The 16,126-nt window shown below is 44.4% G+C and overlaps 1 protein-coding gene across 2 annotated transcripts in view; it reads left to right on the top strand.

The window, feature by feature from the left end:
- Window positions 1-16,126, top strand: part of DIP2C (disco interacting protein 2 homolog C) — a gene marked incomplete at both ends in the record, with an annotated part of 341,031 nt that overhangs the window by 241,177 nt on the left and 83,728 nt on the right. For both annotated transcript variants that reach the window (XM_084253747.1, XM_084253748.1), the window contains 7 exons: window positions 16-107; window positions 6,146-6,256; window positions 10,934-11,057; window positions 11,346-11,455; window positions 11,616-11,718; window positions 13,840-13,904; window positions 15,999-16,092. In XM_084253747.1, the coding sequence (XP_084109873.1) occupies window positions 16-107; window positions 6,146-6,256; window positions 10,934-11,057; window positions 11,346-11,455; window positions 11,616-11,718; window positions 13,840-13,904; window positions 15,999-16,092 (699 nt within the window). The remainder of the gene's footprint in view (window positions 1-15; window positions 108-6,145; window positions 6,257-10,933; window positions 11,058-11,345; window positions 11,456-11,615; window positions 11,719-13,839; window positions 13,905-15,998; window positions 16,093-16,126) is intronic.

The raw sequence follows: 16,126 nt of genomic DNA on the forward strand, positions 1-16,126 counted from the left end.
CATTTGTGTTGATAGGCAAACTGTGGACAAGAAGTATGAAGGTTGCGTACAACATTCTGCATAAATTAGGTACAAAACAAGAGCCCATGGTGCGACCTGGAGATAGGGTAAGTGCAATCTAATTATGGGATCTGCAGTACATGCCTCTTACGTGGGAAATTTTCAAGTGAAAGCCCAGCATCTACTAATTTTACTAATAAGGCTTCCTTAATATTCACTATAAGCATTTAATCCTCACAACAACTTGTTAAGCTGAATGTGGGGTTCTCACATTTTAACCCTGAGGACACTCAGACTTGGAAGGTCAAGTATCGTACAAGATGAGGCACAGCATTAAGTGGCATAGACAGCACCCAAAGCCAGTAACCACGGTCAGGTATTGTCTCCTGGTTGGAAGCATCTTGTCATCTACCTGGGCAGGTGGGACAATTACCTTTAAAACTTTTTCTCCATTAATCCATTGGAACTTACTGTCTTGGCAGCAAACTACTGCTGCAGTTCCTTTCCCAGTGTCATATTTCTTGATAAAGCAGGTTTTTATTTCATTCTTAGTGCAAACTGGTAAGTTACAGAGGACAGATAATTAGTATTTCCAGTTTCACGTTATACCAGAGCACTTAATAATCTTGTCCAAGCTTTGCACCCTGATTTTGATGTGGGACTAGGTGTTGAACCTGATTTTATTGCCATCGATATATTGCCTTTTTCTCCACATGCTGCTGGGTAACTTAGACCCCCAGGACTGCACCCAAAGATCTCCAAGTGAAATCTATAAATATATCATTGTAGAGCACTGTAAACAAACAAGAACACAAGATATACTTTAGTTAAGAGATAATATAAAGGCATGGACCCATTATAGGGAATTTTCTAAAAGATGACTGCTGCCCAGGGTTTTATGCTGGACTGTGTGATTCTTTCCAGTTTTATTGAACAAGTTTGACCTCTAGCTTTTAAAAGTCAGTTGCAGGTCTCATGCTTCCTGACCATGAATCCTACTACAAAGTTTTAATCAAAACAGTGTGCAACTGACAGAAAGATAGACATATAGACCAATGGAATAGAATAGAGAGCCCAGAAGGAAACCATATATATGGTCAAAGGATTTTTTAATAAGAATGCTAATACATCAAATGGCAAAAGGACGGTCTAGTCAACAAATGGTGCTGAGAAATTGAATACCCACAAGGAAAAGAATAAATTTGAAACCTTATACCATCTACGGATAATTAACTCAAAGTGAATCCATGGCCTAACATAAAAGCTAAAACTATAAACTATTAAATTTAAAACAAGGAAATAACTTCATGACACTAAATTTGACAGTGATTTCTTGGATATGACAGAAAAAAGCAGAGGCAACAAAAAGTTGGTAATTTGGACTTTAAGAGAATTAAAACTTGGATACTATCAAGAGAAAATGTTTTCAAATGCTATGTGTTATGTGAGATTAGAGTCCAGACTATATCAAGAACCAAAAAAGTTTTAAAAATGTTGGTTTGAATAAGCATTTCTCCCAAAAACATTTTCAAATGGCTATGAAAAAAAAAATGGCACATGAAAAGATGTTTATTACTAATCACTGGGGATATACGATGAGATACTACTTCATACCCATTGGGATAACTGTTATCAAAAAAACAGAAAATACCAAGTTTTGACTCAAATGTGAAAGACAGAATTCAAAGTTTCTAATTTTTTCATGTCTTAGTCAAAACTTAGTATTTTCTGTTTTTTTGATAACAGAATCCTCTCACCCTCCCACGCATCTGGTCTGTACCCCGGTTCTTGTATAAAATAGTCTTTAAAAAAATTAGAAACTTTGTACATTGCTGAGAGCACTCTGAAGTGATGTACCGATTATGAAAAACAGTATGGTTGTCCCTTAAAAATTAATCCTAGAATTATCATTTGATCCAACAATTCTACTTCAGTTTCAAAGAATTGAAAGCAGTGACTTAGATATTTCTACACCAGTGTTAATAGTAGCATTATTCACAAAAGGCAAAATGTGTAAGCAACCCAACTGCCCACCAATGGAGAAATAACCAGAATGTGGTAGATACATACAATGGAATATTACTCAGCTTTTAAAAGGAAAGGGGACAGAAAACTACCTGTGTGTAGCCATTGTGGTGCCAGGGGGCAGAAGGGAGGAAAATAAAATAAGGAAATTCTGACACACAGTAAAACATAGATGAACCTTGAGACATTATATTATGCTCAGTGAAATAAGCCACACACAAAAGGACCGATTGCTTGTGTTTTCTCCTCAGTGTGGTACTTAGAGCGGTCACATGCCAAAACAGAGTGGTGGCTGCCAGGGGCTGGAGACAGGGTGGAGAGTTTGTGTCTAGTGTAGACAGGCTTTCAGTTGGGAGGTGTAGACATTCCATGGATGGCTGGGGGTGATGGTCACACAGCAGTGTGAAGCTCCACAATGCTGCTAAACTCTGCACTTGAAAACAGTTAAGAAGGTAAACTTGGTTATGCATATTTTACCACAATTTTATAAAAATCAATTATAGTATATTATCTCCCATATCTATGATTCTTAGACCTGTTTAAAAAAAAAACATTATTTTATAGTATGGCCTCCAGATTCTTGAAGTGCCTTGTAATAGCAATTACAAAAGAAACCACCTATGTTCAGCTACCGTGTGAGAATGAATGTAGTGGGCACAGTTTTGATGGAATAAAATAGAGTTTTTGGCAAGTTCTGGTCTGTATTGTGTGAGGGGTATAAGTTCCCTAAATTAGTCTTTAAAAAATTACTCACGTGCCTGACATCTGGTGTATGAGTGTAAATACTTATTAAATAAGCATACAAAACTAGTAGTCCAGTGATTGTTGCCTTCTGTGGAAATAAACAGGATTCTTACCCACTTTGAAAGTCATTTTTTGGATAAAACTTAATATACCCCAGAATAGTAACAGTCAATCTTTAGTGTAGAAATTATAGACACTTTTCATGTGGATGACTTTATTACTGCACTTTGGAGCGTAACTTCTGACTTTGAAAGAGGTATTGATATGCCTGATGCTGATAAGGGTTTTGGAATATTGTACCAGGAGCTGTAGAAAATACAGACACATCACACAAGAAGAGAGCAGTAGTATTAATTCTCTATAAATTGCAAAGTGATAATGGTCTCCAAAGAGGTGGTTAGAGACATATCTGAACTGTTTGGGTAGGAGAAGCATCTTTTTGTTTGAAGCACACCTGGACTCTAAGAAGGCTTCTAGGGAGAGAAGATAGAGTGGGGGTCAGGTTGTAGGGAATGGAGTGAGGACTGAGTGATACATGCAGCTCCAGCCCTCCTACTTCATGGCAGTGAAGGAAAATCAGGGAGGAAGATGGGAATCAGTTTACAAGGTTAAACCCTATCAAAAGCCTCGGGTGGACTTCCAGCTCATGATTTGTTGATGCATGTTCTGCTTGGTGGGTACTGCCAAGGGAATCCATGGACAATCGGAGAATCACACGAAGGGAAACCATGTGAACTTAGACAAACTAAGCATCTGTAATTGTATGGGACTGCACTGGAATCACTAGGGACTCACCAATGTGAATCCATATTTTTGAAAGATGTGAAAGGAAAAGTTTATAAGAATGACATACAAATGGGATTCTCTTTCTTAAAACAAATTGCAAAAAAAAAAATTCAGCTTTTTGATTCCAACAGAACCATTAGGAAAGGAAAGGCCTTTTCTCCCCATTACTTTTGTACTGTTGAGAGCATACAGTAATGTACAATTTTATATTCTGCTTTTACTCACTTAACATCGTGATATAACATTTCATCCTATTTTAACACAGCTCTGAAAGTTATATAATATGGCATTATCAGCATACGTTTAGTGATATAGCAGTGGGAATTTTAAATCCTGGATCAAGTTGATCTTCCTTTAAATAGAGCTGGGGTGGAAACCAAAGCAAAATCTCAGAAACAGGATTGGTCCACTGTCTGGCTGTGGGAACATCCCACTTTTCCTGTGTGTTCTTTGCTCTTGGTGGAGACTCATTCCTCTGGAATAGGTATTATAGGAAGAACCCTAAGTCAGTATTAAGTCATCCTTTATGAATGGGCATACACATTGGTATTGGGTAAAACTTGGACATCTGCTGCAGCTTTAATGCTGTTTGGTCGGCTTCCTGAAATGTTGTAGCCTGCTTCAGGGACAGAATCCATGCAGCATGGGAGCCTGGAAGCCTTGCCAACCTTTCATTGAATATCGTTGCTTCACTAGATGCAGTTCTAAAACCAGGTGCTATCAACCATCATCAGCCCATTGGTGGAAGACAAAACACCTGAGCTAGTGCAAACCTCAGATGGTTTTTTAAAGTGATTGTGGTTCATATGCATGGACTTCTTGAAAGACTTACTAATGGTAACCTGGCTTCCAACTGCATGCTGTTGGGACAAAATGAAGGACTAACATATCAGCAATTATTCTCAGTTTCTCAAATAAAATTTATTTTTAGCGCAGAATGGTTCTTATTGACCTTGCAGTTTTGTTTTTCTCTCATCTAGATGATTTTAGTCAACCGTAGGAATGCTACAGGGAAGGGATTATCTTACACAATTCCATTAATTTTGTTTCAACCAACTATCCTGTGTTGCTAAATTGCCAACATAGCCAAATCCAAGGAACAGCCTGCTCTATTCTCAGCTGGCATCTGAATCCTTTTGTGACAACCTACTTATTTAGATATTGAAGTAATGAGGGTCTTATCCAACTGTTCATGACAAAATTCATAACTTCTAGTTGGAACATTTTTTTAAAATTGGTTAAATACCTGAGTGAGGTAATGCACTGAAATAATCTATATTGTAAATCATGGGATTTGTGTGCTTAAGAAAACATACCAACTTGAGTGCATAAGAAGAGTACCCAGATGCTGTAGCACATGTGAGAAAGAAGCCGAGTCCTGCAGAGCATGGTGGAGAGGCCAGACACAGGATTGTCTTGAAGCTTTATCACAGGAGGCTTTCATAGCAAGAGAACGGAAGTATTACTCATGATGGAACACTGTTAGTTGTACTGCGGAAATGAAGATGAGATCCCAGTGAATTTAAAAGTTCACAATTATAAAAGTCTAGGAGAAATTGCATGAAATATTTGTTAAATAATCGGTGATAACATGCAGAAGTTTGAGAAATTTACATAAAATGTTAAATGCACCAATAAAATTTTTAAAATATGTGAAGAAGTCTGCATCAAATTTAAGAGTTAATATTACCAAATATATTAAAAATTCATTCAGCTTTTAGGATAAATGTCAAGACACTTACAGATAAATAGGGGAAGGTAATGAAAAGAAAATCACGCAAAGAATAATAATATAAACATCCCATGGAAATTGTTCATCACTAAGATACCGTAAGGACAATCAGAAAACATACAATCCTCTTGCCCACTGTTTGTGCCAACATAACTGGATGGTAGTTAAATCAACCTTACTTTTAGCCTCCACAATGATCCTTAGTTCTTCAGAGCAGTTGAACCAGCTACCAAGGGGTGGGTGGACCTGCAAAGGCAGTATTCACTGAACCTCACATCTGGGCCAAAACCAAGACTCTGCAGGTGTCTGCAGCGCTGGTTGACTCACTGCACCAGTACTGGTAGCCAGTGCAGTGTGAGTAGTTAATGTCCATGACTGCGCCGGGTGCAGGCAGAGCTTAGAGCTCCTTCTTCCCTTAGATAAGGTTCGACTGGTGTTCTTGTTTACAGGTGAGGAAACAAAGGCCCATGCCCAAGTCAGGCAGTGAACGGTCTTCAACCACAATTGTGAGACTAGAAATAGGAGAAAGTATCTGTAAAGCCTAGTGAAAATAGCAGTCTCATACACAATTTCGTGTACATGAGAATGCACACAAGATGGAAGATAACAGGAAAGTAAGGAGAGTTCTGGTGCAGTTTTACACATGACTATTGGTGGTGTGTTTGCCTTCTATATAAATTAGAAGAGAGTTCATGAGGCTATTGAAGCACCTTTTACTGCTGCATTTTTAAGCCAGGCACCTACTTTTCATTCTGGTGTTGCTTTTCTGTTGAATGTGAGCCCTGCTGCTGCGGGGGGCTGTGTGCATTAGTGGTGTTTTAAAAGCATCACGTCATGTAACTCCCTCCCTCTGTGCAGGTGGCACTGGTGTTCCCCAACAACGACCCTGCTGCCTCCATGGTGGCCTTCTACGGCTGCCTGCTGGCCGAAGTCGTCCCTGTGCCCATCGAGGTCCCGCTCACGAGAAAGGTAAAGGATACATCACTTCCTGAAAGCCTGTTAAAGGATGCCAGGCTGCTGCCCTGGACATACTGGCGGGGGTCAGGATGCACAGGCTACTGTGTGTAAAATGTTTGTCACCCCTGCATCTTGTGGGCGGAGAGGCACAGGATATCTCATTTCTGAGGGGCTGTGCAGTTTCTTAGCGCAGGGAAAGTATCACTCAACCTTGGATTCTACTCTGGATTTTTCTGGCCTTCATTCATGTTGCACTGGCAACATCAGTGAACAAACTGTGGGGTGAATCTCCTGACTCCAACGTGTGTGATTGTGTGTGTCCAGCCCCAGAGTTCCCATGAGTTCCTCCTGCTGGCTTCATGGCTATTCTGCTATTAAATGTCATGGTTCAACATTTAAGGAAGGCTTCTGCGACCTCGAGGAAATGCTTCTTAGTCTGTTCAGGGGGTAGAAGGGAGAGAGCCACTCTCAGTAAGCAGTAACCACACCCAGAAATACTTATTGCCCCAATGAGTACCATTTCCTAATTTTTTCACATCACATAAGGAATCTAGATTTGTCTATGTTAAGTCTGTAGCCTGGTGTCCAAACCACAGTGGGTTCTCAGAGGAAAATCTTTTGTACAAAGAGGCACATGCCTGGCCTCCTCCTCACTGGCAGGAACGTTGTGCTATTACCCGGACAGGTAGTGCAAGTTCCACATACTGCTGCTGCAGACACATCTAGTACCCAACCTGACTCTTTCACTAACATGTTTTCAGTGCTTTGAAATAGTGATGTTAAGATCCTTTGCCTCTTTGATGGAAATGTAAGCCATTCATTCAGATGTTTTAGAACCTTTCTAATTGTGTGTGAGTAGGAAGTTCCAGCAGGAATAATTGCTGGAGGGAGGGAGGTGTTGTGCTGGATTCTGTCTGCTGTGGCTTTGCATGGTGGCTGCGGAAGCTACATGAGCTCTGCCACCCAGGCCCGTTGGGGAGAACTTGAGTCCTGCCACAAGGCCAGTTCTCCCATCGGTGCTGTCAGGGCCATCTGCCCACCCGCCTGAGGGTCCCAAGCTGTTACCTACCAGGTGTCTCACCTCCCAAGCCCACTCAGTACCCTCCTTCTGGTACCCTGCATCATGGGACCAGAAACCCAGCAGGGGACTGGCCGAGGGTCTGGCTGTTTCTCCCCCGGGAACATTTCCTGATGGGGAGACAGGACCGTGAGATGACTTTGCTGACAAAGTTCTCAGGTGAGCAGAAGCTGTGTGTCACCCTCAGACTCTCTGACTTCAAAATGTCATGTCTTTTCCCTTGAGAATATTTCTTTAGGTTAAAGAATCTGTTTGGTCAGGTGCAATTCAAAATGGGGCAAGATGTGTAGAAAAGCATAGATGAGGAGGCCTGTGGTATTTCTTCTATCAGTTCTGTGCCCCTAGACTTGTTTTAAAACAGAGGGCCCCATGAAAAGCACATTTTCCAAATCCTGATATTACTTAATGTCCCTCATGTCATGTTTGTTTATTCTCTGTTTCAATTCCTGGGGTGAGAGGAGAAAACTTTTTCTTTAAGAGAACAGAGTAGGAGAAATCCACATTCCTGTGATACTTGAGCCAGGGAGCAGGGAAGGCAAGGGAGGGCATCCACATGTCACTGCCAAGTCGGTGTTGTCACAGCAGATCTGAAAGGTGCCTGGAGCCCTCCCCGCTCCTCCCCCCCCCCCCCCCCCACCCAGGAGATGGACATCGGTAAGACCAGCTGTCAGCTGAGACACAGGCTGTGCTGCGGGCATGAGTATGACAGCAAAACAGTATTACAACCTCAGGACAGGGGTTGAATTGTCTGTATTCTAAGCGCAGTAGGAACAGAGAAGATATGGCTCTTGGGCCACAGGCGTGGAGCCCACTGGGGCCTGGTCTCCTCAGGAGCCTGGCCTCAGGGACATTTGCTTTCCTGCTGGGATATTCTTTCCTTTCCTTTCCTTCACACAACCTATTTGCTTTAATAAAGGGTTTCAAATTCCTGTTAAAATGAAATCTCTTTGGAAGCAGTAGCTTCTCTGTCTTGCCAGGTATTTACAATTGTGTGTGAACGGTGATATGATTCTCCTCAGGATCACCTTTTGATAGGAAATCTGAGTAGAGGGACCTTGTAGACCTGGAGGGTGGTAGGAGTAGGGTGAAATCTGCCTAGCTGAAGAGGGGGAGGGGGAAAGGATGTGCCCCACGTGGGATTCATTTAAAACACCCTGGAGGGGGAGAGAGAGAGAGAGCGCGCGAGCGCGAGCGCACGCGCACAATTTAAGTACACAGGAACAAAATTGGGTAAACACCTACTAGTAGTTTGGAGGTCACGAATCTAAAATGAGTTCATGACAGACTTTTCATGAACTCATTTCATGTGGAGAGAGAATCCTCTTTTTGTGTGTGATTGATGCTTTCTGGCTGGGCCCCAAGGACAGACTGGGGTGGACAATGATAGGCAATGTGTCCACACTGGCCCATTCGATGCTGAGGAGTCACTTGTCAGAGACACAGGGAAGGGGTTTTCTAGGAAGTGACATAATTGGTGTGCTCTTCACATATTACAAAAACTGAGAAATTTCCACTCGAGTGTGGTCTAGGTTTTCATAGGCAGCAAGAAAGCCATGAGTGAAGTTTTGTGCCCAGTAGTCCTCGACAACCCAGCATTCAGGGGAGCACCCCTGCAAGCTGCCACCTTTCAGCAAGAACCTGCAGGCCCGAGAGGTGCTTAGTCCTGGGGAGAAGCACGGAGAAAAGGGAGCCACGAGGGTCTCATCCTCATGCTCCCTGAGGTGGAAGGCTGTGCCCTGAGTCGGCTGCTCATCAGACACAGGGAGGCAGTCACTGCCTTCCTGAGACTGGGTCTAGAAGCCACGTGGATTGTAGCAGCATGGGTGTCACACGTCCTTGTCTCAGGTTAGTGTAGAAACAGGCCATGGCATCAGCGTTATTTGTAGAGTGTGTGCGCTCAGGTGCTGCCCCTGGTTCTGGGCTCCAGAAGCTTCGAGCTTCAGGGATCTGTGTGGGTACAGGATCTCATTTCACCCATGGGGTAGGGTGGGCAGAATTGAATAGGAATCTTCCAAATGAAGAGGAGACGCTCCTTCCTACAAGGTCTCTGATCTTTTCCTTCATGTTTTTGGTGTTTTTTTTGTTTTTTGTTTTTTTTTTTTAATCTGCGTCTCCCAAGGCTGAGTCTCTCTCATTTTAGGGATCAAATCCTATGCAGACATTAGAAAGAGGGAGTTCAGAGGCAGCAGGTTTCAAAGAGGACCAATGTCAGAGCGCAGTCCTAGCCCTGTGAGGTCACAGTCATCTGCCTGGTGCTTGGACCTAAGTCATTCCATGTGCAGACTCCTAGACCCTCCAACACAATCACACCCCAGTGAAACCTGGTTTCAGAAACTGTCCCCTCTCATTGTGTGGTGATGGGATACCCAAATACACATGAAAGTGGCTGATTATAACTCTATTTGAAAAAATACTGCTTAAAGGAAAAGTCCACAATTATCCCCAGAAAGCAGTGCCTGCATCTGCCCAGTGCCAGACCTCCTCTCCCTCTCGGGCTGCGTGGTGTGTGCCCGTCAGGTTTGCCATACAAAATGCCATGAAAAGAGACAGATTTTCACTGATGATTTAAATCTACAATCAGGAAAGTATGAGTACCCACTTGAAAAGCTTAGCTTAGAAGTGTTGCTACTACTGATTTTACCTGGTGACAGCACCCGTCATTGAGGGGAAGGAGGCAGAGCGGAAGGAAACAGGGCACCGTGTCCACGGCAGGCATGTCATTTTCCTTGCTCAGGCAGCATGCCATGGGAGGAAGGAGGTGATGTTTACTATTCATATGCTGCAGTTCTAAGAACCTGGCTTCTTCAGGCTTCTGTCTTGTTTTCTGAATCATAGCTAATGTGACGGCAGAATAAAGAGAGTTGAACTGACTTGCTGCTGGCCTGCCTTCTGCAGGGAGCTGGGTTAATAAGCAGCAAAGCTAACAGGGTATTTTCACTCCCTGCCCTAGCCAAGGGGAGCCTTGTCCTGCAGCATCTTCTCAGACCCACATTCCTCAATCCACATCAGCACTTGCTTCCCCAGAGCTGGTCATGCTGTGGTGGCCTGAGAATGTGCCCTCTTGAGACATGTCACACTCTGGGTGAGGGAAGGGGCCAGGTTCCTTCCTCTGGTTAAGAGTGAGTGTTGGGTGTACCCAAGCCAGTGTGATCAAGCGCTCCGTACGCCTTAGCACTAGTAGTTTTGAAACTGGGCACCAGGTATAGTATGTTAAGTACAGAGATGTTTTCTTAGACTCTTAGACAGTAAGCTTTCTCACAATCACAGTCTCACAGAAACCTGGTGATGGGTCCGCCCACCGAGCTCACGTGGTTATGTGTTGAGTGCTTTACCCCGATGCATCTGGTTCATCCTCACATAGCCTGAGACCCTGCTCTGCTCTTTATTCCCCTCGTGCAGATGAGGAGACAGGCTAAGTGAGCTCTGTTCAGGGGCACTTTACAGCTAGCAGGTGGCAGCCTGGCTTTGAGTCCAGTCCTCAGGATGCCAGTCTGTGCCCCAAGCTGCTGGGAAATTCTATCCATCTGGGAACCTGAGGGCAAGGCCATGTTGTGGGAAAGCAGCCACTATCTCTACTTTGTGACCCTTCTTTCTTTGTTGCCCTCACCTAGGATGCAGGGAGCCAACAGATCGGATTCTTACTTGGAAGCTGTGGAGTGACTGTGGCCTTGACTAGCGATGCTTGCCACAAAGGACTGCCAAAAAGCCCAACAGGGGAGATCCCACAGTTCAAAGGTACACACAGCCACAGGCCCTTGGGAGGCCAACTCTTCTCTGGGGAAGAATGTGCTGAATACACAGCTGCACATACCGTCTTGGATAACACCCCTTGTGTTACCAGCCTATGTACGGCTGGCGGGGCTCGCTCACTCCTGTCGATACCATCTGAAATGCAATGGAAACGCCACAGTCTCCATCTAGCGGGTGGTGTTGTAAAGCATAAAGTGGGAGAAGTCACTCTATACACCTCTTCTAGGTAATGCTTACTGAAAGGAATTTGTCTTATTTGTCTTTATTTCCAAGGTTGGCCAAAGCTGTTGTGGTTTGTCACAGAGTCAAAACATCTCTCCAAACCTCCTCGAGATTGGTTCCCACATATTAAAGATGCAAACAATGACACTGCTTACATCGAGGTAAGCCCCCGGGTCTGGCTGCACTCCGGAACTGAGAAACAGTTTCGGATGGTGACACAGCTCCAGACTTAGGGTCTTGCAGCCTCGCAGGGACCAGTGCTGAGAAACACGAGCCTGGTGACTGGTCCCCTACCCTGGTCTGCGTGTTGTCTCGTTTCAGTACAAGACCTGCAAGGATGGAAGTGTGCTGGGGGTGACCGTCACTAGGATTGCCCTGCTGACCCACTGCCAGGCCCTCACTCAAGCCTGTGGCTATACAGAAGGTATGAGGGACAGGGGATCTCCCCACAACCAGGGCCTGGGAGACTCAGTCACATCACCAGTGGAGGGAATGTGACCTTCTCCCTTGAAACTGTGTGACTTTGCACCCATCTCAGCTAAAGCCTGGCTAACCCGTGGGGTTGTATATTCAGGGTCATCTGCCTCTCACCACTATAACAGCACAGACTGGGGCTTAAATAACAGACAAGTATAACTCAGTTCCTGAGGCAGGAGGGCCAAGATCAAGGTGTCCTGAGGGTCTGTTCCTGGAGGTGAGATCTCTGTTAATGGCTGGCAGATGGCGCCTTTTCACTATCCTCATGCAGCCTGACACCATATCTCTTCCCCCTCTTATGAAGACACCTGCTCTGTTGGACCCAAGCACCACACCCATGACCTCATTTAACCTTATTTGTCCTATAATATCCTTGTTGACCCAAACTCCAAATACAGCCACACCACAGCCTAGGGGTTCAACCTGTGAGTCTGGGGAGAGTTGGACCATAATGGATCATTAGTACCATGGATGTTCTTTCTAAGCTGCACATTGGAATCTTTTGGGGATCTTTAAAAAATGCCATGTTCCAACCCACCTGTACCAATTGACTCATAATCTCTCGCAGTAGGTTACTGAGCCAGGGTGGCCACCACAGTGGGGAGCAGCTGGTTGTCATGCTCACCTGCCACACTATGGACAGCATGGCTTTAAACACACCATCGTGTCTCTGGCTCACACCATGCATCATAGTTGTCATTTCACACATTTGTTTTAGCTCCATTTTCAGAGACATCCCCTCTAGAGCCCTTAACTACTCTTACATTCCTTTTCTTTTTTCTTTTTTTTTTAACTTGCCCAGTGCTTTCTTGAACTAGGGTTCTGACAGGTGATGCATCAGTCCCTTCAAGCCCATCCCACATTATGAAATTCAGGATCCAGAAGTGACTCTGTCCTTGGTTTAGCTGCTTCCATGACATTTCCTCTTGAAATTTCCCAAACATTGAGTGTAAAGATTTCATCCACACATATACCCCTGCCATAGGTTGTCATGCTCACTGAAATGCTCCCCCACATCGTTGTGTGTGCAAAGCACTGCGTCCACAATTCTCTATCTCGCCTTCTATCTGTCCATCTTCCTGTACGACCATCAGTTCATCCACCTGTCATCCACCTACCCTTTCATCTATCCATTCACAACCAGACAGGGTCAGGTTCTGACCAGTAAGACCCCATGCTTCACAGCACTTGGGGCTGGGCTTCCACTGGGTTCAGAATTTAGGCCTTGGGGCACCTACACATAATAACATCCCTTTCTGGAGCACCAGCAGCTGGGGCCAGGTAGCTGATAAATGTTTGCATCTCTAACCCCAACTGGACAGGGGGAGCCTAAACCTCAGCCTGTGAATGTTCTGAGATGGATGAAAACTCCTATAGATGACTGCATATAGAAAACTGCATATAGATGACACTTAACAGGGCAGAGTAAGAACTTATGTTTGTGCTAGAAAGGCTGGTGTAAAGGGACAGCAGAGAGGAAGAAAAGGGAATAGGAGGAGGGACTAGGAGTGCAGGGGAAGGAGGTTGCAGGAGTGGGGCTTCAGCTGGTCCATCCCTAACCTCCTAGGGGTTCTCCTGAATGCTGGAGGACAAAGGGTTAACCTAAATGAGGAAGAGAAAGGACAAAAAGCTTCCTCAGGACTTAAATCCTGTCCTTTCAAATTCCTTGCCTCCTCCTTATACCCCTGTGACTTCCAGTGGTACAGAGGTGATCCTCCTTTCTCCAAATCCTTGGCCTTTCTCTCTCTTGGGAGAACACATGACAGAAATGAAAAGACTCACTCTTAAAAAGAAATAAAAGGGCAGGGAGGAGGAAAACAAGTATATGAAAGAGAAGACATAGCACATTTTCAGTGATGGTATGAAGGGCTATTGCTGCCAACCTACCTGTCTGAAGATTCCTTTGGAAACACTTTCCAGCATTTAAAAATGGGTTTAGAGGCTGCAGAATTTCTACCAACATAAAGTGAAATGATTTTCCATTACCACCCCCAATGTGATGTTGGATTTTCTTTGCCCTTTGTGCCTGCTTCGTAAGTAAAAATCTTTTGACTCTTCATTTGTGCAGCTGAGACAATTGTGAATGTGCTGGATTTCAAAAAAGACGTGGGACTTTGGCATGGAATCCTGACGGTAAGTGTGGCTCCCCTGTGTCCTGTTCACATTTGGACGTGCACAGTCAGAATTAAAGTGTGGTCTCTACACAAGGTCCTTGGAAGAGCCCTTTCCTCCCGCCTTGTAAGGAAAAGTCATCCTTGTTGGCAGTGATGTCATTTCTGGAAGCTCAGTGAGCCCCCAAGCCCCAAGCTTTAGCAGCTACTCCCTGAGTCCTGGAACTGAATATTGACATTGCAGCTGCCTGGAGCAGTCTTTTCCAGGCTCAGAGGAAATGCAGTGTGTGTTCCCCACTTTTGGCATTTAAGATTTCACAGTAATGTCATCAACAGCTGGTGTTTGGGTCACTTTCCCCATACATATGATTTGACTAGGACAGTGTTATTTTTCCTTTATGTGAGACAGTGTTTATTAATACTTAGGGAATCCACTGTTCCATTATGCTACAGGGGAAAGCACTTAACAGATTCCTCTTAATAAAATCCAGCAAGCATTATAGAGGAATGCATGTCTCCTTATTAGTGCCACAAGATAAGTGAGGATATAACAAAGCTGTAGGCACTTTTAATAGAAAAACAAACTTATTGTTTAAGGTATATTTAGCATTTAAAAAATATGTGTAGAATAACTACTTAGAATCTTGCCATGTCTGTTTCAGATGTGATCATTTTCACTTACCCATCTTTTTCATAGTTCTTTATACTGAAACTTTATATCTTTTCAGAAGTAAAAAAATTCTAGCAATTTTTACCTGACTGATAAGAATATAAATACAGAAGGTAGCATTTGTTGTTTCTTGATAAACCAGAATTTATTTCAACAAGAGCAGGCAAGATCATGTAGACCAAAGGTTGGGGTCTGGACTGGCCCATTGACTTTTGGTTCATGACTGCGGTTCATTTCTGCCATCTGGACTCCAGTGGATGATGAGATACACTCAGTGTGTGCTAGTGTGGTGGAAGGCCCCAGGACCAAGGACTGGGCTGGACTGCAGCCCTGCCCTCTGCAGCATTCTGGCTGCAGCAAGCCCCCTGCACCAGCCCAGGGCACCTGGGTGTCTAAGTCACTCTGCACCCTTGTTGCCCCTCTGTCCAATGGGATTGATGACCTTGAGTGAGAATCATGTGGCCCAATGTTTAGTGAGTGCTTAGCCCTTCTACCTGCTGGGTAGTGTCATCTTCAAAGCCCCTTCTTCATAGACCTCATTGCCGTACAACTTGTCTGCTCCCCCTTGCTCTAGATTATGCCCCAGTTTTTAAGTCTCTCTTTTGCTACCTCCTTATAGAGTGAAGTGGTTCCCTGGCTAGAGGACCAATGCTCTTCTCCAGCATCTTCTATGTGGTGCAAGTGTTCTTACCCCTAGGTGGCATAGGGAGCAAGCCCCAGGCAAGAGGTCATGTGCTGCAGAGTCACTCCTCACAGGAAGGCCATCTTGTATTTCCCTTTAGCTTCTGAGTTGGACCAGCGCTCTCCAAAATGCCTATGCCCTCTCCCTTCACCTGCCCCTGAGGCAGCAGAGACAGGACAGGGAGAGTTTGTCCCATGCTCCCATTCTGTAATCCCTTAACTTTACCAGCTGTGCCTGATACCCAAACAGGCTTGTAAATCTTCCCTGTGGGTATGTAGGGACTAGCCATCTATTTTAAAACTTTGTTTTGGCCATTCCACTTTGCATTCAATTAAAGCCAGCTGGGACACTGAGGGTGCTTGAGACACACTTTGTGCTACCCCTTGACATCTCAGTGTAACATTTACTTAACCATATTAATTTGTGATATAAAAATAAATGCAATATACTAGAGAAAATTAAGCTTCAAGACTATGAGAGGCCATTAAAGAAATGGTGGTCATTCTACTAAAGATTTTATAAGGAAAGAACTTGGACTTGAGTGTTTTAGTTATGTCTGAAAAGCAGGAGCCAAGAGGACTAGATAACTTTGGGAAGTCACATTCCCTGAGACTTCTTCAAGGATTATCCCTAATGTACCAGATCAGCCACCCATTTGTCCTGTGAGCCCTAGCAGTGAGGTGAGCCCCTTCCTACCACCCGCAGCCAGTTCACCCCCCCTTTGTCTCACTGGCCCTCACTCATCTGTGTGTCCTTGATTTCAGAGTGTCATGAACATGATGCATGTGATCAGCATCCCGTACTCGCTGATGAAGGTGAACCCTCTGTCCTGGATTCAGAAGGTCTGCCAGTACAAAGGTGCGTCTCCAGGGTGCCCCTGGGTGCCCCTTCC

Source organism: Talpa europaea, assembly GCF_964194135.1.
Source record: "Talpa europaea genome assembly, chromosome: 14".
Lineage (NCBI taxonomy): Eukaryota > Metazoa > Chordata > Mammalia > Eulipotyphla > Talpidae > Talpa > Talpa europaea.